The 27,970-nt window shown below is 34.3% G+C and overlaps 1 protein-coding gene across 5 annotated transcripts in view; it reads left to right on the top strand.

The window, feature by feature from the left end:
* ATAD2B (ATPase family AAA domain containing 2B) overlaps nt 1-27,970 on the top strand; it is a 122,299-nt gene that overhangs the window by 58,049 nt on the left and 36,280 nt on the right. For all 5 annotated transcript variants that reach the window (XM_061433189.1, XM_061433188.1, XM_061433190.1 and 2 more), the window contains 4 exons: nt 1,538-1,849; nt 5,458-5,593; nt 12,971-13,157; nt 25,252-25,437. In XM_061433189.1, coding sequence (XP_061289173.1) covers nt 1,538-1,849; nt 5,458-5,593; nt 12,971-13,157; nt 25,252-25,437 — 821 coding nt within the window. The remainder of the gene's footprint in view (nt 1-1,537; nt 1,850-5,457; nt 5,594-12,970; nt 13,158-25,251; nt 25,438-27,970) is intronic.

The following is a 27,970-nucleotide window of genomic DNA, read 5'->3' on the forward strand; positions in this document are numbered from 1 at the left end:
TTTTAGTCCCAGTAAGTTGGTTTAATAATAAAAGAGCTTAAATTTCTTGGGAAAAAAAAAGAAGCCTAGTAGATATGATTCATTGTTCCCCCTTTCCTGTAATACATGGTAACTTAACGGTTTTATGTTTCCAGACTATAACGTTGCTGTTACTCTTTTCTCTTTTCATGCATTCTTTCACTCAGGAAATTATTGGGTATCTATTGAATGCCAGGCCAGACATTGTTCTTGGTATTTGAGATAGATAAACAGTTAGTGAACAAGACAAATAATCTAGAGGTCATTTTCTAGTTGGGGAAGGCACATAATAAAAATATTAGGTAAATGATAAGGTGATAAGTACTGTGGAAAAAGGAGAGCAGGGTAAGGAGTTTTCTGTTGCGTGTAGGACTTGATTAAGGTGATCTTTACTGATAATAGGGATATAGTTTATTATAGATGTGTGAGTCAGTTTGATTTATATGGTTTTGTTCCTTAATGTTCTTTTTCTGCCAGTTAATCTGGGAGTATTTCTTCTCTGCTTGTAGTTTTCCTGTCTAATCACCATTTTAATTTCAGTATTTAAGTGTTCTACAAGGTCATTGTAAGATATAAAATGAAATAAATCTGATAACATTCCTGGAAGAGCTTAGGGACTAATGTTCTGTAACTAGTTTGAGTGGTTCCCCCTGCTGGCATAATTGACAAAGGTGGCCAAATGTAGATTTGATCGGTAATGTAAAAAACCAACCGTGACTAGTTTGAGTTTTTCTCCTTTGTTTTGTGTTAAAGACCGAACAGTTCATATATTTTTCTATGTATTTGTTGCTCAAATGAATGAAATGACTGACTTTACTGGCAGCTCGATCAGTTATTTAACTTAATGATGGATGATGCCTCATGTCTCTGTAGCCCTTTGAACTAGATTATCAATCGCTTTAAAAGTAAATATAAAAAGGAAATTAATGTGAAAAATGGAAGAATTCTCATTCCTTTTAATACCTTTGGAATTATCAGAGATGCTTACAACTTTATAGTTTTGGGGATACTTAGATATTAACCCGCTTCTACCTTGCACTCAGAGTTGGTAGTAGAATAGCTCTGATTTCGAAGTTTCTGCTTATGTATACTACTTTGTACTGCTCCATTATATATGTTTGAAATAAGTAATATTAGAAAAATTTATGGAAAACTAATGCCTTAAGGACTAAACTGATGATTAGGAATATTGATGAAGGATTGATATGATGTTATTTTTCTTAAAACCTTTCTTGAAGAAAGATGAACATTATAATCAGTGGTTTTGGCACAAAAATATATGACTTCTTTTAATACATTAGTTTATGTATTTGTTAACATATTCAAAGCATTTTTAGTTAATGAATAAATGGTTTTATTAGGTGTTTTTAAAGGGTCATTTTTCATTTTGCTAGTAAAATTGCCCATAATAACTGATTTAGTATTAGTTTTTTGGATAAAGATGTGCATATTTGCAAAATATAACTGGTACTTGGAAAACTGGACTTACCTTTGTTATCCTTTTCCTTTTGTGCATTAGGCTATTGTGGAGCTGATATCAAGGCCCTGTGCACTGAAGCTGCCCTGATTGCCCTCCGGAGGCGTTATCCCCAGATCTATGCTAGCAGTCATAAACTGCAGCTAGATGTTTCCTCAATTGTGCTCAACGCCCAAGATTTTTATCATGCAATGCAGAATATTGTGCCTGCTTCCCAGCGTGCTGTCATGTCTTCGGGACATGCACTGTCTCCCATCATAAAACCACTGCTGGAAAGAAGCTTCAACAACATCCTAGCCGTCCTGCAAAAAGTGTTTCCTCATGCTGAGATTAGCCAGAGTGATAAGAAAGAAGGTAGTATAAATTCTCTTTTCATATTGTTAAAATGATAAGTGTGGGCATAAGTAAATAAATTGAATATCCTTATAAAAGTATTTTTGTGTTACTCTTTTATATTTGCCATGAATATAGGAGATGTATCTATTTCATTTGCCACTGTATTCTAGGCCTAGCATATGCCTAGCATACAGTAGTTGCCTACTCAGTGTCTGTAAGAATAATGAATGGATACTTGTTCTGTTTGTTCACTCTTGGGACTATCTGACTATCTTAATATAGGAGTGTTAGCATCTTTAGGAAAGTTGACTGTAATAGTATTGGTTTACATTTCTCTTATTATTATAAAGTGCTTACATAAATTGTCATTTATTAATCCTTATAACAATCTTGTGGGGTAGGTACTCTTACTCTATCAAAAATGAAGATATTAACTTATATAGGGTCACTTAGTAAGTTCTAGGTCTTGCTCAAATCCAGGGAGCCCAACTCCAGAGGCAGTGCTCTTAACCATGTTGTAATAATGTCCCTCTGGATTTAGCTCATCATATTGCTATTATTGGCACAGCACTCCATAGTGTGTGCTAATGGAGTGTAGTTTATTCAGTTCAGTTCAGTTCCATCCGACTCTGTGACCCCATGAATCGCAGCATGCCAGGCCTCCCTGTCCATCACCATCTCCCGGAGTTCACTCAAACTCACGTCCATCGAGTCGGTGATGCCATCCAGCCATCTCATCCTCTGTCGTCCCCTTTTCCTCCTGCCCCCAATCCCTCCGAGCATCAGAGTCTTTTCCAATGAGTCAGCTCTTCGCATGAGGTGGCCAAAGTACTGGAGTTTCAGCTTTAGCATCATTCCTTCCAAAGAACACCCAGGACTGATCTCCTTTAGAATGGACTGGTTGGATCTCCTTGCAGTCCAAGGGACTCTCAAGAGTCTTCTCCAACACCACAGTTCAAAAACATCAGTTCTCCGGTGCTCAGCTTTCTTCACAGTCCAACTCACGCATCCATACATTACTACTGGAAAAACCATAGCCTTGACTAGACGGACCTTTGTTGGCAAAGTAACGTCTCTGCTTTTCAATATGCTATCTAGGTTGGTCATAACTTTTCTTCTAAGGAGTAAGCGTCTTTTAATTTCATGGCTGCAATCACCATCTGTAGTGATTTTGGAGCCCCCAAAAATAAAGTCTGACACTGTTTCCACTGTTTCCCCATCTATTTCCCATGTAGTGATGGGACCAGATGCCATGATCTTCATTTTCTGAATGTTGAACTTTAAGCCAACTTTTTCACTCTCCTCTTTCACTTTCATCAAGAGGCTCTTTAGTTCCTCTTCACTCTCTGCCATAAGGGTGGTGTCATCTGCATATCTGAGGTTATTGATATTTCTCCCGGCAATCTTGATTCCAGCTTGTGCTTCTTCCAGCCCAGCGTTTCTCATAATGTACTCTGCATATAAGTTAAATAAGCGGGATGACAATATACAGCCTTGACATACTCCTTTTCCTATTTGGAACCAGTCTGTTGTTCCATGTCCAGTTCTAACTGTTGCTTCCTGACCTGCATATAGGTTTCTGAAGAGGCAGGTCAGGCGGTCTGGTATTCCCATCTCTTTCAGAATTTTCCACAGTTTATTGGTGAGGGAATAAAGTAGAACCTGATTATAGATGGTCTTGATTTCTGGCCTCATGACTGTAGTTTGGATTTGAGAAAAAAATAGAAAGCTACTTCAGAAAATGCTACTCATTTATAGGAAAATTTTAGGTTTGTACGCTAATCAAAGTAAAGCCCATGAACTTTGAAGACAGCAATTTTTAAAAATTGTCTTAATTTTCTTTGTTCAGCATGTAGTTTTCACTGTATAGAAAATTGTTAGTGAATTATGTTAACATTATAACTGTTATATAGACTAGAAATCATGAGTAATCAATGAATTTTGCTGTTATAAATATATTTTTCAGAAACTTTATTTTTTAGGGTAGGTTCTCATGAAATATCACATTGATTACTTGATTTCTTAAATTTGTCAAATGAGGAGAATAGATACTATATATGAGCCAGCTACTCTGTCATGAACTGTACATTTCTTGTTTCTGATTTTCATAATCGAGAATCTGTATATTTTCCCTAATTAAAAAAATCTATGTTGCCTTTAGAAAATCATAAAAATCTACCTTCTCTTCTGAAAGATTATAACTTCTTTATTTCCATTTGAGAATTTTGTTATGACATTATTAGCTATGTTTTCTTACCACTTTTTTCCCCATAAGTATTAAGTATGCTTTAGATCCATTTTTTTTCTTCATATGCCAGTGGAAGGAAGAAATCACTGTGATTATTAATAATATTTTTTAGTTATTTAGGTATATTATTCTGGATTATTTTGGTCTTTAATGTTTTTCTTAGCAAGTGTCCTTGTATATGAATTATCAATCAAATGGTACTTAATTATTTGATTAATGTTTATAATATTAGTCATGTTAAATATTTGACTTTTAAAAGCCACTGAACTGTGCTCTGTCTGCCAGCACAATTCATGATCTCATTTTAGAAAGCATGCCTCTTTTTTTCCTTGTTTTCTTTGGGAAAGGGTATGATTTCTTTCAATTTTAATTTCTTCCCATTTCTCCTATACATGTAGCATTGCTTTTTATTGAATGAATTGACACTTTTGTTAAGTATGTATGAATTACAGCTATAATACTTTAGGTTGTAGTCTAGGTAAATACTTAAGTATGGCACTCTCAATAGGAATTTTAGTTCCAGTTGTTCATTGAGCAGTAACTTAAGACCCATAAAGAGACTAATGTTATTTGAATGAGTGTGTTTTCTAAGATTGGCTTTTTTGCCACTAAATTCCTGAGTCCCTTCTTAACTAGACTGCTGCTGCTGCTAAGTCACTTCAGTCGTGTCTGACTCTGTGCGACCTCATAGACGGCAGCCTACCAGGCTCCCCTGTCCCTGGGACTCTCCAGGCAAGAACACTGGAGCAGGTTGCCATTTCCTTCTCCAATGCATGAAAGTGAAAAGTGAAAGTGAAGTCGCTCAGTCGTGTCTGACTCGTAGTGACCCCATGGAGTGCAGCCCACCATGATCCTCTGTCCATAGGATTTTCCAGGCAAGAGTACTGGAGTGGGGTGCAATTGCCTTCTCCACTAGATTTTCCTTGAAATATGTGTGTGTATGCCATGTGAGAAAAATAAAGGTCAATTTATTCCTTGTTGCTTTTGTAAGAACTGGGCCATACTTCAATGACTCTATTAATTAAACCATTTTATATTAAATGTACTGGTTTTGGTAAAAATTACCTTAGAGATTCTTAGTAACTAGGTGAGAACTTTATGAGAGTGCCATTTCTTTTCCAGACTTCTTTTAGTTATTCTCCAAAAATGTATCTCATAATACTTAAGTAGTCTGTAAAGGTGAAAGAATTACATTGGTTCCATTTGTAAACTTATTCAAAATACTGTAGTTTGTCAATTTGCCTGGTCAGTTTGTGTTATTTGATAGATTACTTGTTACTGCCACTTGTTCTTTTAAGCAGTTTTCCTTAGCTTTGGTAGGTCAGTAATATTAAATGATTTCTTAAGCCTCATAATCTTTGTGTTCTTTTTAAAACAGATATAGAAACTTTGATTTTAGATGACAGTGAAGATGAGAATGCTTTATCAATTTTCGAGACAAGTTGTCACTCAGGATCACCAAAGAAACAGTCATCAGCTGCTGCTGTACATAAACCTTATCTTCATTTTACAATGTAAGCAATTTATATCAAATTTTTTTCAACTTAGAGTGACTTTTACTACTTTATGGTTAGAATTGCAGTATATTTTTACTTATGGTTATAACTTGAGGACTTTTTTTTTCTGTTGTTTGGACATAATTCTGAAAATTTTATATTGTGCTTTTGTTTTTATGTGGTAGTAATTTGGCTTATTGGTCACCTAAAGATATTTTTCCTTAAACTGATTGTGGGATTCTTTTTTTGTTTTGAGTAGGGTAGAAGGAAGGGTTATCTTTTGAAAGTCCATGTCCCCAGTATTCTTGCTTTTTAGTTCAACTGAACAGAAATGAAATATTTACTGTGATCTAGAGTATTTTGATTGTAATAAGTTTCACATGATAATTTAGGACTCTAGGGTAATAAAGAGATTTTGAGTTAGAAATTGCTTAGTAATTAAATCAATAACTTTCTGATTGTCCAAAACCTCATTAGTTTACACTTTCTAATTTAGATTTTATGTTTTTTCTATTTACCTTTACTTATAGTAAAACAGCTTTTGCTATACACTTCAATAGGTAAACAATTTTAGTGCTAATGTAATTTTAAAGTAAGAGATTAAATAGTTTTCACATAGTGACAGCATCATCACTTACATTTACATAATTACCAGGATAGTTGAAGAACCATAATGCTCCAGTCAGGTAGGTCTAATAGGACTTCTTTTAGAAGACATTGTGTGTATTTTTTTAAGTAATGTTTCTTTAGAGAGATTTTGAATGAATTTAAGTCTTCAACATTAATGAAGTTTCTCTCATGTAGATTTTGGTGAAATGTTAATTTGATTATTTGCATTGATAACCCTTCCTTGTTTTTCAGTTTTTAAAATGAGACTAAATCACTTTAATTTACTCTTTAACAGCAAACTATCCTGTTAGAAACTTTTGTATTCCACTGGCAGAGCCTTTCTTTTATGCCCTCTGGGAAGTTTTCTTACACTATTTTAGTAATTTTACAAATCTGTTTATTAAGGGAAAACCAAATGATCATTTTTTTCTGACTTTCACCTGGTTAGCTGTGTGTGTGCTATTTGTTTTAACAGTTTTAGTTGTTTGAATTTGAAATACATAGTAGAAGCCAAGAAACTATCAAAAGACAAGTTTTTAAATTTTATATTAAGAACATTCTGTCCCTGACTTAATGTATATCAGTGCCATGGTTTATTTTGTTTGATTTAGCCTTTCTGAAGAAATTGCTCTTTTGCATAAGCTTTTCCAATTCATTGATTTGACTTTGATTTCGTAGTGAGACAGCTGTATCCTAGGATGAACTTTTTAAAGAGATGTTTTGATAAAATTAGTTTGTTTATTTACTCATTCTGCCATTTTTTTTTAAACCCTGTGCCAGGCACTGTACTAGGTGCTGGAAACATGAATAAGATATAGTTCTTATTCTGGAAAAGTTCTTGTTCTTGCGGTTGACAAGCATTAGGATATGGCTGGTGTTTTGAAAACAGAACTAACAGGTTTGCATAGGGAAGTCCAGAAATGCTTCACAGAAAAAATGGTGACAGTTGCTGTCCTTTTGAGTATAGGAGTTAGCATTTGTTGCTTATTACAAACTAGACATGTGGTAGGTGTATAAAGCTGGGTTTCATATATGGTAATACATATAGGCCTCTCAACAGTCATTTAGCATTTGTGGTATCATCATTTTATAGATGAGGAAACTGAAGTACAAAGAAGTTAAGTAAATTGCCCATGATCATGCTGCTAGCAGGGGGCAGACTTGGTACTGTTTGTTTCCTGGGATCATATTCCTTCTGTTGTACTCTGTGGTTTCCAAATTGATTTCTAAGCTTAATAGGTTTTTATTTGTAGGTTGGACAATATGATTTTTCACACTTTCCAAGAAGTATAAGCCTTTAATAAGGGTTGGACACGTATTTTGTTTTTGTTGATTTGGTTTGGTTTGGCTTTTTTGTTTGAGCAACATGTGTTAGCATGCCAGATTAATACAGAAAAGATGCTGGACAAGTAGAAAGCATGACTTGAATGCTGGTGTCAGTAACGCTAGCTTAGGCATTGATGGTGAGTTTCTGTTTCTGGATTAGTTTCCTAAAACTGTTGAAATCTTTTCTTTATATTTACGATGAAATAGAAGTCAAAGTATTTAAGGCCTATCGATCTGGTAAAGAACCCTTATGATGGAAAATAAGTTTTCTTTCTTACTGTATATTACCATAAAGGGATTAAAAACAGAACTTTCTGAGGTTCTCCAAATGAAAATAGCCTTGTTTTTTCTGATTAGAAAGATGATATACTCTGTAGAGAATTCAAGTAAAAAAGAGCTTAAAGAAGAAAGTAAAATTAAAGCCCAAGCACTTGAAGGTAATATTTGTTAACATTTTGGTGACCACACTTTGGTATTCTTGCTATCCATATAGACAGACCCATATATTACTTTATATAATTTATATTCTTCTATAAGACTTTTAATGTAACTTGCCTTTCCCTCCTAACTATGTTAGGAATTTTATTTTATGTCAATATATGTCTAATGTCATTATTTTAAAACAGTAACTGCATAGTATTTTTTAAATGTTTCACAGTTTATAATAACCTTATTGATAGAAATGGAAGTTTCCACTTTTCCTATTTTATAAACAGTACTTATTTATGATAGACATCTCTCTAAGTATATATCTTTATACCATTTTCTGATGCAGACCTTAGGGAAGATTTTAAAAACTGATGCTGTGGTCAAAGTGTATATATGTTTAAAAATCTGATAGAGGTTGTTAAATTGCCTTCCAGAAAGGTTGTACCAATTTATATTTCATCACTAATGTATGAAAGGGTTATGTTTCTATTCCCTTTTCATTTCTGAGCACTGTTTGTCTTTTAAAATCTTTACCAACTAGATAGATGAAAATAATACCTTTTTATGTATATGAACCATTCATTCTTTCATGTAGTCTTTCACTCCTGCGGATCTTTTGTCAAGTGCTTATTGTGTGCCAGATGTTGCTCTAGGTAATTGGATCCATGTTAAGATGCCTGCCCTTATTCAACTTTCATTTCAGATGTAGACAGACAGTAAAACAGTCAGCATGCTAGATGAAATGTTAGAAGATAACTACTGTGGGAAAAAATGTAGAGAGCACTCAGAGATAAGGGAATCTTTGGGAGTAGAATGCATTATAGAATATCCTTGGATATATTACATTTTGGCATATATTTGCCATATTTAATTTCGGAAAGTTGTGCTTTTTTCCATTCTCACTATTCATGAGAATACCAATTTTCCCACCATCTACTTACTAACAAGAGTATTATAATCTTCAGTTTACCAATCTAATAGATAAATGATGTTTCTGAATATTTTCATTATTTGTCACCTTTGATAGTAACTATCAGATCTTTCTCAAGCCTCCATCACTTCTGGGTTTTAAGCTTTGTTCAGCTGCCTGTCACCCTACATTGTGTCACAGATCTTTCAGTGTGTGCTTGCTTGTGTCTCTCCTTCTCTTCCCATCAGTCCTCTGAGCTACTATCCATTCCATTGTCCTGACTGAAATTGGACACCATTCTCAACTCTTTCTCTTTCTTCCCTTCTATATCCAGTAAATGACCCAGTCCTACAGATTTTTCTTACTAAATAAGTCTAATCTCAAGCTCTTCCTTCTACCTCCTCTGCTAGTATTCTTGTCTACACTGTTATTAACATCTCATGCCTGAGTTATCATATAGCATACCTCTAACTGGTCATCTTTCCTACTGTTTGCTGCTGCTGCTGCTGCTAAGTCGCTTCAGTCGTGTCTGACTCTGTGTGACCCCATAGACGGCAGCCCATCAGGCTCCCCCGTCCCTGGGATTCTCCAGGCAAGAGTACTGGAGTGGGTTGCCATTTCCTTCTCCAATGCATGAAAGTGAAAAGTGAAAATGAAGTCGCTCAGTTGTGTCAGACTCTTTGTGACCCCACAGACTTCAGCCTTCCAGGCTCCGCCGTCCATGGGATTTTCCAGGCAAGAGTACTGGAGTGGGGTGCCATTGCCTTCTCTGATCTTTACCCCTACATTATCCTAAAACCTTGAAAGAAGCTGGCTGTAATGAACTATATCCACTACCCCAAAGGGCAAGAGATTTTTTTGGCCTCTGTTCCTTTGTACATCCTGTTTGTATTTCTTGAAATTCATGCTTTCTGCCTTTGATCTGTTGGATTTTTGTGCTTCCGTAACGCTTTTTCAGGAAAGTTATCTGTGAGTCTCTAATAGCACCATGTACTCAAAGGTTGTTGCTTATTAATTTATTTCCTTTTTCCAATAAATACACTGAGTCATGAGCTCTGTAGTAACAGTGTATTGGTGGATACTTTGGGCCAAGGCATTCAACATAGGAAGTAGTCAAAAATTGTTAAATGAATGATCATTTTAAAAAAGTTACTTCTTTCTATTTTCTTTTTGAATTGTTTACGTCCTTTGTATAAGAAGGTAGTTTTGGTTAAAATACTGTGCATATAAGCTCTTTATGCGTTAAAATCAGTTCTGTTAATGGCAAATTTAATTATCGTATTTGATTGTTTGCTGTTTGGTTCAGATTGTAATTTTTTAAAATTTATTGAAGGATAATTGCTTTACAGAATTTTGTTGTTTTCTGTCAAACCTCAACATCGGTCAGTCATAGGCACACATTTATCCCTTCGCTTTTGAATCAGTCTCCCATCGCCCACCCCATCCCACCCCTCTAGATTGATACAGAGCCCCTGTTTGAGTTTCCTGAGCTATACAACAAATTCCCGTTGGCTATCCATTTTACATGTGGTAATGTAAGTTTCCATGTTACTCTTTCCATACATCTCACCCTCTCCTCCCCTCTCCTGAAGTCCCTAAGTCTGTTCTCTATGCCTGTTTCTCCACTGCTGCCCTGTACATAAATTCTTCAGTACCACTTTTCTAGATTCCATATATATGCATTAGAATACAATATTTATCTTTCTCTTTCTGACTCACTTCACTCTGTATAATAGATTCTAAGTTCATCCACCTCATCAGAACTGACTCAAATGCATTTCTTTTTATGACTAATAGTCCATTGTGTATATATACCACAACTTCTTTATCCGTTTATCTGTCCATGGACATCTAGGTTGCATCTATGTTCTAGCTATTGTAAATAGTGCTGCAATAAACAATGGGATATATGTGTCTTTTTCAGTTTTGGTTTCCTCAAGGTATATGCATAGGAGTGGGATTGCTGGGTCATATAGTGGTTTTATTCCTAGTTTTTAAAGGAATCTCCATACCATCTTCCATAGAGGCTGTATCAATTTACATTCCCACCAGCAGTGCAAGAGCCTTCCCTTTTTTCCACACCCTCCCCAGCATTTATTGTTTGTAGACTTTTTGATGATGGCCATTCTGACCAGTGTGAGGTGATGTCTGATTGTAGTTCAGATATAATTTTTGAATAACAAATGTTTTTAGATTTTTATGAATTAAAAATACATGAATCTTTTGTTTTTTTGCTTCTATGTTAGAATTCATTTTGTTCTTTGAAATGAAGATCTGTATCCTTCCTATTTTAAAACAATATTTGTGTTATGGTTCATCTTTGTTCCATTTATCTTTATGCTTATTATCTTATATAAAATTTTTTCAATTACTGTGATTTGTTTTCTGGGCTGCTATTAAGTTCCACTGATCAGGGTTTCTTTTCTCTGGTGTATTATACATTCTGTTATTCTGTTCTGTAATATGTGTCAGTATAAAGTAAGGCACATCTTTACGTACTGTTTTAGAACCTGGGCTTTGCAGTTATATGGACACTGAGTTGTGTAATCTTATAGCAAACTTCTCTGAGCCTTGGGTTCGTTACTATTTAGTAAGAGGAGACTTATGTATTTCATAGAACTGTTATGAAAATTAAACAAGAAATCTGTATGAAGTTCTAGTTACTAAAATAGGTTTAAATGTTCTGAAATTGAAGCTTGCACACTTTTCCACTTGATATTTTTACTTGATTATTTATTTAATAATGATTATTTATTTAATAATGTTGCAAGGATGTTTTAAATCTCCCTCCTGCATCAAATTTTATTTTAGGATTTTTGATTTGCATTTTTAAAAATCTGTAAAATAAAATACCATAAACTAACCATAGTTAACAATAGTGAAAATGAAAGTTGCTCAGTCATGTCTGACTCTTTGTGACCCCATGAACTATACAGTCACTGTAGAGTATTCTGTACAATCTACTGTATTCTATATAGTCATGGAATTCTCCAGGCCAGAATACTGGAGTGGGTAGCCTTTGCCTTATAGTTAACAATAGCTAGGTGTAAATGCATAGGAAAATTTGACTTCTGTATTCAGGTCCATGATGTATTCCAAATAGTTCTGCATCTCTCTTGTATAGATTTTTTTATTATTGTTTATGATTTGTATATTTAGTGTTGTTTATCATTTGTATTTTTACAGTTGCGAATAGAATCTTCTTTCCTTCTTTATATTGGTTATTGATGGTGTTTAGGAAAATCAGTTTTTCTATTTCCATCTTCAGTCATTTTCTTGGTGGTAGGCTATGGCAGTGATTAGTTGATCCTCTTGGATTTTCTAGTGTATAATCATGTTCTTTACAAATAACAGTGTTTGTCCTATTTCTTTCCATTAGTTCCATTTTAAAATTTGCTTTATTATTATTGCATTGCTTAGAATTTCCTGCATTATGTACAGTGATATTAGATAAACTTGTTTCATTTATCTTTTTAGTGGTGCTGTAGAATCTTGAAAATACAAGTTGATTTTGGTTTAATATGTTATCCTCAGTTGGCCTTTTCTGGTGTAGGGCTTTAGATGTTATCTACTAAGTTAAGACCAGTTAGTTTTTATTGGCCTAGAAACAAAATTGCTGCCACTAAAGAAGTCCTACTTTTTTTTTTTCTACTTTAAAAATTGCAAAATATGTATGTAGTCTACCATTAATAAAGAAAGAAACCATTAATAAAGAAAGCCCTACATTTGGAATAATCTTTAGATGTATATCTTTGTTGGAGAAGTGGAATTCTTAACATTTGACCTTGGATAATTAATAAACTAGATCATACTTAGTATCTGAAGCATTTTCCAAGTTAATATATGTGGTATGAGAAGATGAATGCCCAGGTATTCTGACTTTCTTTCAGAATGGATTTTTATACTTTTATGTCTTTGTTGTTAATGTGATCAGAGAGATCAATATTTTAAAACTGTAATTAATGAAAAAATGATTCACTATACTTAAAAAGTGAGAGAGAAGAAAAAGCTCTTGTTAATTTGGTGTTACATTCTTTTATGTAAATATTTACCTAATATTTCATCTTGATCTTCAGAGTGCATGGTTTTGAAATAATAATTATATCTTATGTGTATTGCAGGTCACCATATCATCAGCCAACCTCTTACAGGCCAAGGTTATTGCTATCTGGAGAACGAGGCTCAGGTCAAACTTCTCACCTTGCTCCAGCACTTTTGCACACTCTAGAAAAATTCTCTGTGCATAGACTAGATCTCCCAGCACTTTATTCAGTTAGTGCCAAAACACCTGAAGAATCATGTGCACAGGTAGGTTTGCACTATATCAGAGTACTTCCAACTTTCTTATTATTTATATCACAATAGTGTTTGATAAATTTTTTTCAAAGAACAGTAATATAAATATTAACTTTTTGTTGGTTGTTAGCATTCTTATATTAAGGCAAAGGATCCTTTTGGTTTTTTAAAATGAGATCAGTTTTTCCATGATACTTCATTTTTTTCTGAAATTTTAATACTATTTCTTGTATTAAAGCTTTATTAAACAGTATAGAAAAGGAACTTCTTTTTGCCTTTTTTTGACCCTTTTTACAGAGACTCTTTAAGCTTCTGTCTGTACTTAAGAGCCTTAAGTAAGGGAGATAATATCAAGTTTGAGAAAGCCAAGATTTAAAATTAGTTTAGAAAACTGATAGCAATTTAAAAATTATATGTATTTGTTTTAATCAAGTGTCAATTTCAATCAATAATCAATTTTCCAATACTTTATCTTTGCTAGCTAATGAAGCAATTTGACGTTTTAATATATAACTGTGAATTTATTACAAGTGTGTCATGTTGGAACTAGGGGCTAAGGGAATAAGTTTTTTGAACCAAGGGACCATGTCTTCACCATTTCTGTGTCTCTGACACAGTGCCCACCTCATAGTAAGTACTCATTAAATGTTTGAGTGTCATCTTCTACTTTGACATTTAGCCTATTTTTAGAGATTAGACTCTCAAGTAGTAACACTTAAGAGCATTGCACAGTTGTTTTTTTTTCCCCAATTATAGTTCATATATATTTAATGCATATACTATCTAACTGACAACCATTCTGCACCTTGTAGCAAGATAGATTTTTTAAAATAGCTCATAGTCAGTTCAGTTCAGTCACTCAGTTGTGTCCGATTCTTTGCAGCCCCATGAACTGCAGCACGCCAGGCCTCCCTGTCCATCACCAACTCCCAGAGTTTACCCAAACTCATGTCCATTGAGTCAGTGATGCCATCCAACTATCTCATCATCTATCGTCCCCTTCTCCTCCCGCCTTCAATCTTTCCCAGCATCAGGGTCTTTTCAAATGAGTCAGCTCTTTGCATCAGGTGGCCAATAGTGTCAGATTTATTTCTGTTTTACTTAACAGTTCTTTGGGTATGAACATCCTAGAAGTACTTCACTACTTATAAAGTCCTAATTAAAGGTTTTTTTTTTCCCCCAAAACCCATGGCCTGACTAAAAAACTTTATACCAGTGATTTTCTCCAGGTTTTATACATTTAATTTATCCTGGCTGTTAGTGTTCTCCAGTAAGGTGGATTTACATGTTTGCTCATGTTTTTCTTTTTAAGTGAGACAAAATTATTATAGTTCTTATGCAAGTACGGGAATAACTCAGTACCATTTAAAATAAATCCAAGTGATTTACTAGGAAAATATAAATTAATAAGGTGACTTCAGAGGAGAGAGAATCTAAATAGACAATAGTTGTGGAAGAAGAAATTGAGTGTCAACAAGCACTGAGTCCAAACAATTTCATAGGTGAATTATTTTAATCTTAAAGGTTAAGATTATTTTGATGCTGGTTAAACTGTTCCAAAGCATAGTAGAAGAAGATGTGAAATCATAAAAAAGAATGGTGCTAAACCTTTGAAAGAAATACAAAGAAAATTGTAGACTAATCTCACTTAGACAGTGGTCATAAATATTCCAAATTTATCTAGTAGCACATCGAAAGAGTAATGTACTATTACTAAGGCATGCAAAATTGATTCAGTTAGATGTGGGGAAATATAAATATTGGAATGAACATATTGAAGTTAAAAATACTTGCCAATAAAACTACACAGTGCTGTGAACAAAGATAAAGAATAAAAAGAGAGTATGGACACAAAAGGTGAAAAATAAACAAACTCCAGAACCAAAAAATGTCAAAACCTAAATGAACCACAATTTCCTCTCAAAATACTTCTGGGAAGTAAAGTGAAAGTGAAAGTCGCTCAGTTGTGTCCGACTCTTTGTGATCCCATGGACTGTACAGTCCATGGCATTCTCCAGGCCAGAATACTGGAGTGGGTAGCCTTTCCCTTCTCCAGGGGATTTTCCCAACCCAGGTCTCCTGCACTGTAGGCAGATTCGTTACCAGCTGAGCCACAAGGGAAGCCCAAGAATACTGGAGTGGGTAGTCTATCCCTTCTCCAGCGGATCTTCCAGACCCAGGAATTGAACTGGGGTCTCTGCATTGCAGGTGGATTCTTTACCAACTGAGCTATCAGGCAAGCCCTCTGGGAAGTAAGTATATTAAAATAAAGATAGAGCTACATGGCTCTGTGTGGACAAAAAAAATTTTTTTTTGCCAATAATATGATTGTAGTATTAACTAAAAACCTATTAGGGCCAATAAGAGAATTCTGTAAGGTGGATAATTTCAAAGTTAATGTTGAACTGCATGGGTCCACTTATAGATAGATATTCTTCAGCAGTAACTACAAAACGAAAAGGTCTGTGGTTGGTTAAATCTGTGGATGTGGAGAAACTGCAAATCCAGAGGGCCTGACTATAAATTATACACAGATTAGCCCCTGCGTGTTCAAGGGTCAACTGCATAATAAAAGGAGAGGTTCCATTTAAAATATTAATAGCAACTAATTTTACCTAGGAATTAATAGTTAATTTGTATGGCCTAAAAGAAGAAAGCTAAAAAGTCACTTGAGGACAGCTGTATAAGTGAAAAGGCATACCTCGTTTTTATTTACTATGATTCAAAGTGTAGACTCAAATCATATTGCACAGATTAAAATCTCAGCGCATTTGTATTTTTTGTGGCCTTAGATAAGTTGCTTAACCTCTGTAAGCCTCAATTTTCTCATCTATGAAACAAAGATAATGGTACCACATAAGGTTATTTTGATTATTGAAACAAGCTCATCCAATAGTCTTGGCATACAGTACCCAACAATGACAGCTATCATCATGTTTATCTCTTCTGCTACATACAGCTAGTGACTGGTAAGACTCAACATTGGAGAGCCATGAGTTCTCTTCTAAATTAATGTATAAATTAAGTACAATCCCAATAATAGTCCCCCCCCCCCAAATTTAAGAGGAGACATTAAAAAAAAGGCTCTTTTTTTTCTCTAGAAAATAAATATGAGCATAGCAAGGAGAATTCTAAAGGAGAAACTGTAGTGAGATATCCCTACCAGATGTTTACAGATGTAGTAGAACTGTAATAATAAACTACTTGTACCTGTGCAGGAGTACACTGACAAACAATGGAACAAAAGTGAGCAATCATGCTTAGGCCTGTGTAGAAATAGAATTTAGTGTCTGATGATGTTAAGTATATGATGATGATGACATTTGATTTCTTAGAATATGTGTACTTAGTCGCTCAGTCATGTCTGACTCTTGCGAACCAATAGACTATAGCCTGCCAGGCTCCTCTATCAGTGAGATTGTCCAGGCAAGGATACTGGAGTCGGTTGCCATTTCCTTCTCCAGGGTGTCTTCCCCAGCCAGGAATCAAACCCAGGTCTCTTGCATTGCAGGTAGACTCTACCGACTGAGTTACGAGGGAAGCTCTGTATCTTAGAATAGATGGATTATTTAATAAATAGTCTTAGAAAACTGGCTGGCTCTATGAAGGAAAAAGAAAAACTGGATTTTCTGCCTAAAATTTAGGCCCAGTAAATTCTAGATTGTTAATGGAACTATTAAAGTATTAGGATAATTCACAAGGTCAGTATATTATCTTGGATATGGGAAAGTAATTTCAAAGCAATATATAGAAGCCAAGAAAAATAAGAACAAAATTGACTTTATAAAATTTTTTAATTACTCATGACAAAAAACTTTTCTTTAAATAAAATTAATAGATATAACCTGGTAAAGATTTGTATTTGCAACACATGTCAAGGACAATTTTCCTAGCTATACAAAAATATATTAAAATCAGGAAGAAGAAAGGATAACAACCTAATAAGAATTGGGAAAATAGGAACATGCCATTTATAGAGAGAAAAAAGTGGCAAATGCAACCAATAAAATTTTGAAAAGATTCTTTGCCTTACCTATAAGTGGAAAAAAAGCATGTTAAAGCAGAAAGATACTATTTTAAACAACTATCAACTTGTGAAAATGAAAAGCTTGATAAACCTAATATTGGATATATGAGCACTCATACTTGGTGAGTGGAAATGTAAATTTATTTTTTGAGCCAGGAAATTTACATTAAGAAACATTTCCTAAAGATGTATTAGCTATAAGTATTCACTCTTGAATGTACAGGGGTATTCATCAAAGTATTGTATAGAATTAGCAAATAATAAGACAAAAAGAAGCAAGCTAAATGTCCTTTTTATGGTGGACTGGCTAAAGTATAGTAACAGAAATACTAAGAAGTCTAACAAGAGTGAGGTAAAAGATTTATATAGGCTGATGTGGAAAGATGAAGGAGATATTAGTGGTCTCCTTATTGTTAGATATTGTAAGTCAATTCAAGTATGATCTTCTTTGTGTTAAAAAAAAAAAAAACTTAAAAAATATATGTCCATGTCTATATATAAGAAGAAATTTCATCCAAGAATTACCCTTCCCCCACAAAAAAAACCCGTTAAATAATTGTTGTTTTGGTTTGGGGGAAGAAATTTGGAGGATTAGGGGAATGAGTAAGCTTTGTCATTTTGGTTTACACTTTGCTATATAGTTTAGAATTTTTTTTTCTTTTTACTCATGTATTTGAAAGTTTCAGGCAAACTGAAAGATAAAATCACTTTGAAGGTAGAACATTTTCAAAATGAAGAGGGTATTCTCTGTCTGGTTAGTTGTTCCTTATGGCTACTGTATGTGTATATTCACAGTCATGATACTGGCTTCATGTTAGGTAAGGAAATCTTAGGAAATACATAGTAAACTGTATGTTGATCTTATGGGATCCTTGGTTTGTTTTTTTTTTCCTGAATCCTGCTTGGCATCATCGGGCTAAATTTGAATTCTAACTGCATGTACTTTGGTCTCTTTCACTTATCTTGGCTTTTGATACTTTTTTTTTCATGTTGGTGAGGAGGGTGGAGAGAAGTGTCACTTGGTAGTGGAAAACAACAAAACCCACTGCCTATTATTTGGGTTATGTTCCATTGCATCTAGTGGGTCAAGACAGCTCATCTTCTCTGCTTTCACCTACGAGCTTTTGGGTTGGAAGTGCGGCCTCTTCTTGAGTGACCAACACATGGATGTCTAATCTGCCCAGACACTGGTTCAATTTTATAGTCTTGATAGCTGAAGCTCAGACTTTCTCTGAATATTGAGCAGAGACCACATAAACCATCCCAGTTAATCCCTGACTTTGAATTTTAAGTGCATATTTTAATTTATTTATGATAATAAAACATACTACTGTCTTTTCCAGAAAACTCTTCAAAAATAGACTATTATATAATGAAACTGAGGAATTTTTTCTTAATTTGAGAAATTAAGAGATTGGCAAGCCTGGGTATAAGTAGGTAAAAAAGCCTTATGGAGAAAGAGTGTCTAACTGCCAAAATGCCGAGGAAAGAGAAACAAAAAAACCCTTTTCTCTATCCTTCTCTTGCCTATATTCACTTTCTTTTCTTCCCTTTTGGTTTACTTCTCTTGGTAGCTGGTCCTTCTGTAAACAAGATTATCTCTAAATAGATGTGGAATATAAGGGTTTGATCTGTGGCAAGTTATTCTGTGATTTTCTTTGCCTCTTCCTCTGAGATGTGTAATGCAAATTAAATTGGGTTGTTTAATAGTGCAACATGAATGTGACAGGTAGTTTTAAAGGAAAGAAGTCTTGAATCAACCTTTCAAAGTTTGTATTTATGTGTGTTAAGATGGAAGGAGCGGAAGAGCCCTACTTCATATTTCTTTATGCCATGGGGATCATGTTTAGTTTTATGCTTGTTCTTTAAAACATCCTCACACAAGCAGATATGTGACAAAACTTTTTCTTCTTCTGAATGCCTGGGCTATTGATTAATTTTATCGGTTGCATGAAAAGTGGTAAAGGAGTTAGTTTCTGCTGTAGGGTTTTCTCATTGTTTTTTAAAGTTTAATGAGAATGAAAATCTCCTGGGGGTGCTTATTAAAATTTCTGATTCTCTGGCTCCAAACCCAGAGATTCTGATTCATGAAATTTGAGATGAGCCCAGAAACCTGCACTTTTAATGTGCATCCCAGTTGCTACTATTTTAAGTCTTCAGTAAATAAACACTTAGAAATATAGTTTTAGCTCAGGGGTTCCTAACCCCAGGGCCATAGCTGGTACCAGTCTGTGGCCTGTTAGGAACCGGGCTGCACAGCAGGAGGTGAGTGAAATTTCATCTGTATTTACAGTTGCTCCCCATTGCTGGCATTACTGCCTAAGCTAAGCCTCTTGTCAGATCAGCAGCTGCATAGTAAATGTAATGCACGTGAATCATCTCAATATCCATGGCCCGCCGCCTCCCCCACCCCCCATGGAAAAATTGTGCCAAAAAAAAGTTTGAAAAAGAGTTGGGGACTGCTGTTTTTGCTGATTACTGGACAGTAGTTTGACATTTAAAACTGAAACAATTGCCAGAGTTCATAAAGTAGCTCTGTGTGTGAACATGTCTGTATGTATTTTACTTAGCATTTCATAGTTTTCCAAAGACTCTGAGGGTAGGAGAATGAAAACTGATGTAGCCTGGAAGATTTGTGGTTGTTCCAGTCAGTTCACAAGTAATTGTTGAGCCCCTACAATGAGGCTGGAGATGTCAGTATCCGCAGTAAAAAATTTACTGTGTTAACACTCTCTAAAAAATAAAAATGGGAGAGGGAGAGGGTGGGAAGATTTGGGAGAATGGCATTGAAACATGTAAAATAACATGTATGAAACGAGATGCCAGTCCAGGTTCGATGCACGATACTGGATGCTTGGGGCTAGTGCACTGGGACAACCCAGAGGGATGGTGTGGGGAGGGAGGAAGGAGAAGGGAGGAGGGTTCAGGATGGGGAACACATGTATACCTGTGGTGGATTCATTTTGATATTTGGCAAAACTAATACAATTATGTAAAGTTTAAAAATAAAATAAAATTAAAAATAAATAAATAAAAGGAAAAAAATAGCAGCTCTAATGAGGTGGACAAATCTAGACAAATTATACAGAGTGAGGTAAATCAGAAAGAGAAAGACAAATATTGTATATTAATGCATACATATGACATCTAGAATGATGGTACTGATGAATCTATCTACAGGGCAGCAGTGGAGATACAGACATAGAGAACTTTCAAAAGCTGGGGAAGAAGGTGGGATGATTTGAGAGAGAAGCATTGAAACATAGAGATTACCATATGTAAAATAGATAGCCAGTGGGAATTTGCATATGATGCAGGGAACTCAAAGCTGGTGCTCTATGACAACCTAGGGGGTGGAATGGGCAGGGAGGTGGGGGGAGGTTTAAAAGGGAGGAAACATATGTGTACCTATGGCTGATTCATGTTGTTGATGTATGGCAGAAACCATCACAGTATAGTAAAGTAATTATCCTCCAATTAAAAATAAAATGTTTTAAAAATAGCAACAACTGTGAGTCCCTTTTACTGACTTTTTCAGATGTATTTCTTTTCCCTCTTGTATCATTTCCATTGCTGATTTAGGAAAAAAGTGATTGATGAATGTGTTACTTAATTGTTTTCATTACTATCGAGGTATAATTGAATCGATAAAGCTTTGGAGTTTGGGTACTGTATGTTGTTATGAGTAATTTCACATGGTCAGTAAGGTTTTTTGGAGGGTGAAAGTTTTAGTATTTATTTTTCCCCAGAAAGAAATTACATCTGGAAATTCTCAGGGAAAATCTGTTTTGGTTACATGGCATTAAGGAATTAATATACTTACCTATGTGTATACTTTGGATTCTGTTGTGTTTGTGAAAGAGGATTTCTGGGTTTCTCCATAACACTCTGTGTATGCTGGGGATACTCTTGTGTTTGTGTACATGGCTACACATCTGTGTTTTGCCATAGCACTTTTTTTTTCCTTGGAGTTGTAAACAAATTAAATTATCCTGGCCCAAATTGTGTCACATTTACTGAAATTATTGAAGTTTTTAGCGATGAACATATCTTCATTGCTAGAAAAGGAACTTGGGTGTTTTAATTTTCAAGAAATGTTGATTTGTATTAAACACATTGTTCAGAAACTCTAGTATAGCTGTGTTTTTTAACAGGCTGATTTTATATGCTTGTAAAGAAATTGGGCTTTTAATTTCTTGAATCCTGAATCTTCAAACCTCAGGCAGTGCCTTATTTTCACATAGATGCTCAAAATGGAATAAGTGACATATGTGGAAGAAAGTTATCCATAATGGAGAAATAGTATTATTTTAACTTTTTTTTGATATCATGGTTTAAGGAATTAAACTTCTTTAAATAGTACTTTTTAATTTTTATAAAAATTGAGAATAAATTAGCCCCCAAGAATTTTCTTTTACTTATGTCTTATAATTTTAGTACATTCATAATATTGTAAAGTGACCAAGACAAATTCTGAAAATTTATTGATGATACAAAGTTGTTTTTCTCATGTAGCCCCTTTTAGAAAAGTGAAAACTGTACTGGCTTGGAGCTTTCTGCTTCACGCACCTTTGCATTTAAAATTACTCTAGTTTTCAGTTTTTAAAGTGGCTTGTTATAGGCTGTATAGTCTTAATTTTTTAAAGATACAGTAAATTTTCATGCACTGAAAATTTTAATTTGGTATCTAGTGTACTGATTTGAGGTTTAGTTTTTGAACTAAGGACTCATAAATACAAGTGCAGTTTATATTGTTAGTGCTACCTTGCATGAAAGGCCCAATTTTTGCCTTTCATATCATCAATACTTGGAGAAAATAGTTTGTGGTTTTTTTTCAAATAAAGAAAAAAAAAGTTATATATAGGACTCTGATGTCTGGGAGAGGAAGAGGCCAGAAGTATATTGTTTAAAGAATCAAAATGAACATTCACATACACTGGTGTTCGTTCATTTATTTGTGCAAGAGTGCTGGTCATGTCAGAGGTATTTTGAAACGGTTGGTTCAGTAATTTGGCCTACTGTCTTTTTTTCTCTATAACAGTTTTTCTGTTTTCTACTACACCTTGCACATCCACCAATCCAAGACACCCTATAGGTGAGTATTTTTCTAGTTATCAAATGGCATCACTTGTTCCCAAGACAGTTGCCGCTTCACTAAAACTAGCCTTTATTTTTCTCCTATGAAATATTTAATTAATTGATTTCACAGAGTGTATCTTATTCCATGGGGCTTCCGTTGTGACTCAGTGGTAAAGAATCCACCTGCCAATGCAGGAGACCCGGGTTTGATCCCTGGGTCGGGAAGATCCCCTGGAGGAGGAAATGGCAACCTACTCCAGTATTGTTGCCTGGGAAATCCCAGGGACAAAGGAGCCTGGAGGGCTTTAGTCCATGGGGTCACAAAAGGGTCAGACATGGCTTAGCGACTAAACCACCACAACTGTCTTATTCTGCAACTTTTAAAATTACCTGGAAACTGTTGAAGAGCTGACTTTACATTAAACACACACACACACACACACAATATGATTAAACTTTTTAATCAGTTTTTAAATACTATCCTCAGAGTCTATTCTTTCTGGAATTTCATTTCAAAAATGGGAGAATTAGGACAGGTTGACTATTTAATGAAAATATAAAAGTTTATTTTAACATTCAGAGATAAAATGGAATAAGGAGTTAAAAAGGAAATTTGTTTTAGTAGCGTTTTTAAATTTTTCTGGAAATTAAGGATGTTTTTCATTTAAAAGTTTCAGAGAAAACTATTCCCTGATTATTGATATTGCATATAATTAGATTAATTCTTGATTCATGTAATTATATATTCATGGACCAGAAAGTCTGAGCCTTTTTATTTTTCTGTATTTATCTTAGACTTTTTTCCTGATCATTTTTTGCCCTCTAGGTTTTCAAATATAATTTCAAAAAGTTCTAATAAAGATGCTTTCCTAGAGTCTTTGGAAATAAAAAGGGTATCATTATCTTATTCAGTGTGCTAATTTTGAGAGGTTTGGATGAGAAAAGGAAAGAAATAGAAATATCCCTCAACTCTTTTACAGTTGGTGATACTTATATATGTAGTTCAACCTTGCAGATACGTTTGAAACATCTATATTACTGCACTGTTTAACTTATGGCTCTGGAAAATTGTTTATTATCACTTAAACTGTCTGTTGCTTTGCCTGTACTCTCGTATCTTTGCTAGCAGGTAGATGTTCTCAATCCATATATTAATAGAAAATCTAACCTACAAATACTAGAATTAGCAAGGCAAATTTCATTTTTAAAAAAAGGCATGTTTTTTCATCTTTCCCTGGGCATGTGGTAACCTGCATGGTTGAATTAGGTAGTTTTGTGAGGTTTCTTAGTAAGCTGTGAAGTTTGTTAGTCTTTTTCATATAATCACCTTTTTCTTCCTGCTGGTTTTCCCTTGTTTTATCAGCAACAGCCATTGGTCACTGTCTTCTACATACCATGCCTGATTTGGGTGGCATGTAGTAAAATTAAAAACTTTTTTTTGGAATCAAATACCTTTCTTGCCTTTGTGCTCCTGTGTGGTTCCTTCCTTTTGCCAACATTTATGCTTGTTTTTCTCTTGTGAATCTTCTACATGAACTTTGGAAAATAATAATCCTTGGATTTCGACGTCCAGGTTAAGAGGGTGTGTATTTGCAGAAAAGGTCAAAATTTGAAGGTCCTGAAGGAGTTGTACTGTACAACTGTTCTGGATTGGTGGATATGCAAATGTTAAAGGAAGGGAAGGAACAAATATTACTTTTGATGTGAGTGATCATAACATCTACATTTCCAATTAGGGGGAAATTTTTATTTTAGTGTCTTTCATCTGGTTTATTATTACATTGGCAGTATATTTTATTTTACACAGGAGATTTAAAACTATATAAAATATAATTGAAAAATTCATGCAAGTGGTAGGCTTACTCATTAAAGAAAAATAATCCTTTTGAATCTTAAGAATGTTTTGATAATCATTTAAACTATTTGATTCTCATTTCTGTATCTTGCACATTACATAGGCTAATTGAAGTGTGTTTAAGAGAAAATAGAGAATTTTAGAAGTAGAGTTTTTATATTGAAGAGGGAGAGACAGGTTTATTTTTTTCTGGCTGCACCGCATGGCATGTGGATCTTAGTCCCCAACCAGGGATCAAACCTGTGCCCTGCATTTGAAGCATGAAGTCTTAACCACTGGACAGCCAGGGAAGTCCCTGATGGTCAGATTTTTAACTTACTCATACACTTGTTAAAGGTACTGAAGAGATGTCATATTAACTTGTAAGAATTTGTTGATGGACTATTGAGTTGTTGTTGACTTTTATGTAAAAGGGCAGTAGTTCTGTCTGGCAACTTATTAATTGCCAGCCTGGTCTTTATTTGCATGTGTTGGCAGACTGTGACTGAAGCTATGGTTAAGACTCTTTAACACCTAGGGAAACTTTATTTTCTACTTTCTGAAGTGGGAGTGTCTCATGGTTTTTTCCTAATTTATTTATTGCTTTTTAGAGATTAAAGGTGTTTTGTGACTATTTTATAGAAGATTGAGTTAAGGTAATGGGAGGTAAACAAGTGGTTCAGCCGAATAGTTCATTAAGTTTAAGCTTTAGGGTGGCATATCTTGGTTAAAATATTTAATCCATATGTTGAGTGATTTTAGGCAGTGTGCACGAACGTGTAAACTGTGTCTTCTTTTTCTTCTTTGTGCTTCCTGATAATCACTCTTACGTAGGTGACATATAGGTGCATGCTTATCTCTTTATTTGCAGCATTATAGTGGTGTTTTACTTTATGTGATAGAGAAATGGAGCAATATGATACCTTTATACTATTAATACATACTGAGTAGGAATAATAACAAAATATTCTCCTTTTCTTAGGTGGGATAAGGGTAGATAGAAGTTGTATGTATGGTTTGTGCATTATGTCTTGAACAACTTAAATATTGAGGCTGACCGTAATTATAGTAACAGGCCTGACACATTTAATGTATTGGGAAGTTACTGTGTAGACTTTAGAATAATTTCTATTTGAATTTTTAATGCCAGTTCTTTCCTTAATTAGATTTTTCGTGAAGCTCGAAGAACAGTACCTAGTATTGTTTACATGCCTCACATTGGTGATTGGTGGGAAGCTGTCAGTGAAACTGTGAGAGCAACTTTTCTGACTCTGCTACAAGATATACCGTCATTTTCACCCATATTTCTGTTGTCTACCTCTGAAACCATGTACAGTGAACTGCCTGAAGAGGTAAGAACTAACTAAATATTTATGTTTTCTTATGGTTTTAAAATAGTTTTCCTTGTAATTTGACGTATTTTGTCAAGGTTCATGCCTTGGTTGTACCAAATATTAGCCATGTGACTTGTTAGTTAACTTTTTAAGTTTCGGTTTGTTATTTTTTGATATATATTTTGATATATTCCTCAGTATTGTTGTGAATTATGAGACAATTCATGCTTAGACTGGACCATGATGTATATAGTAACTACTAAGAACACCTTAGCTGTATCGTCGTCAGTGCCATTATAATTATTCTTCTCCTTCTTACCATCTGTTAGATTATTTGGTGGGATTTGACCTTTCCTCTCTTTCATTGGTAGCATCATGTTGTGCATATTTTTAAAACCTGATATTTAACATTTGAATTCAAATCCAACTCAATAGTAGAGAATTAGGTAAAAATCACAGGTGTTTCAGAAAAAATGAGATCAACTCGTGAATGAAATTGCTTTTTAAGAAATTATTTTAACATTCTAAGCATACCAGGTTTTGAAATAATCTCCTTTAGAAGTGCTTAGAAATATTTTGCCCAAGCAACACAGTTCTTATAAAAGCTTTATATGTTTCAAGTTTTATAGTCTAAATCTTGATTACCTAGAATTTTATGATTCAGATTTTTTTACCAAGTTCTTTTGTTCTGTTTCAGCTCTTTTTATATATCTTGCTAAAGTGAGTTTGTACAACTTACTGCTCTTGTAAGAAAAGTATATTAAATGTAGAATATTTCTCTTTTTTTTATTCAGAGTCTGATATTATTGAGACCAGTAATCAGTATTTTTTTTTTTTCTTTAATCACAGGGAGCGGTAAAGTTTAGTGGAAAGATGTGTGCAGTAATAGTCAGAAAAATACACTTGTTGGTGTGAGATAATATATGTGAATTTATTTTGAAAACCACAGAGCTACAAAATGTTTGGTATTATAAAGTAGGAATGCTTTTGAAATGATTTAGGAGAATGGACTGAACCTGGACATAACTGAACCTAGGAGCCACATCTTAAAATTTGATCCTCTCAACTAGTTTTATTATTATAATTTTATAAAAATTAAAATTAGAATAATTAAGGGTTCTAGGCAGAAATATATATTTGCCTAAAGTGTCCCTATATTGTTAAAAAATTTGTAAATAAAAGTATTACTAAACCTATCTTTGTGATACAGCAGTTTTAGTTTTGCATATCCTTGTTTATTTGCATATGTGATTTTATTGTTAGTTTAGTTTTATAAAAGCTAACATTGCATCATATACATTTTCAGTGTTGCTATATTATACTTTTTTTGTGAATTCCAATATCCTTAATTAATAGCTAAAATACTAGAAATTTACTAGCATCGAATCCTAAAATTTCAGCACCCACCCTCCCATCTTCTGTATTCTTCACCCTTATTATACCAAATAGCTACTAAAGATATCAAGGATAGTCACTGTGGGACAAAGTGACACACTTATTTGTGGGGTGAAGATTATGGAGATTTTGTTAGACTACTGGTTACATTATATGTTTTATATTAATTTATATTAATTGTCCTTAGAAAAGCCTCCTCTACCCCAAGCCTTTCATTTTAATTTCAGCTTTGCCATTAGTATATTGCTCTGTTTCGGTCACAGACAAATATAGTAGTGAATAATACTTAGTGAGTATTGATAAATATTTGGTTAATAATTAAAAAGCATAGAGAGTTGCCAACTGAGTAACTACGTTAGCAAGGTGCCAGATTGATGGAAGAAAAATTGAAGTACACAGTGGGTAGCAAAAGAGTAAGTGATTCTAAAAGAAAGAAATGGCCAGTTACTATAGTGTATTTAAGAAAATTCAGTGGTAAATTAAAATAACAATAAGATACAGATTAAAAAAGAAAAGTTTCATAAGCTCTCTTCAGGACGGTTCATAGTAATAGATCTAAATAAAAAACATTCATTTAAGTTCAGCGATGCCATTTATAGATAAGTAGTTTTTCATAGATAAACAAAAAAGATAGAACACAAACAGCACAAAAAGTTACCATAGCCTTTCTTCATGGACAGAGTTTTTTAGGAACAAACACAAAGATATGGCACAGGCAACATAAAAAATACCAGAGTATTTATCATAGCTTTTCTTCATAGATTGGAAACTAAATATCTTATAGCAGGGGATTGCTTAGGTCATAGTAGATTCCTTCCATGAAATACAGTGAGATCATTAAAAATATTGATGTAGGAAACAATGTCATGGAAAGATGCTTGACTATATTGCCAAAAATTATAGGCATTTATATTAGTATGTATGGCTTTGCTGCTAAGTCACTTCAGTCGTGTCCGACTGTGTGCGACCCCGTAGACGGCAGCCCACTAGGCTCCTCTGTCCCTGGGATTCTCCAGGCAAGAATACTGGAGTGGGTTGCCATTGCCTTCTCCAATGTATGAAAGTGAAAAGTGAAAGTGAAGTCGCTCAGTCGTGCCCGACTCTTCGCAACCCCATGAACTGCAGCCTACCAGGCTCCTCCGTCCATGGGATTTTC

The sequence above is a fragment of the Bos javanicus genome, chromosome 11 (genome assembly GCF_032452875.1).
Source record: "Bos javanicus breed banteng chromosome 11, ARS-OSU_banteng_1.0, whole genome shotgun sequence".
Lineage (NCBI taxonomy): Eukaryota > Metazoa > Chordata > Mammalia > Artiodactyla > Bovidae > Bos > Bos javanicus.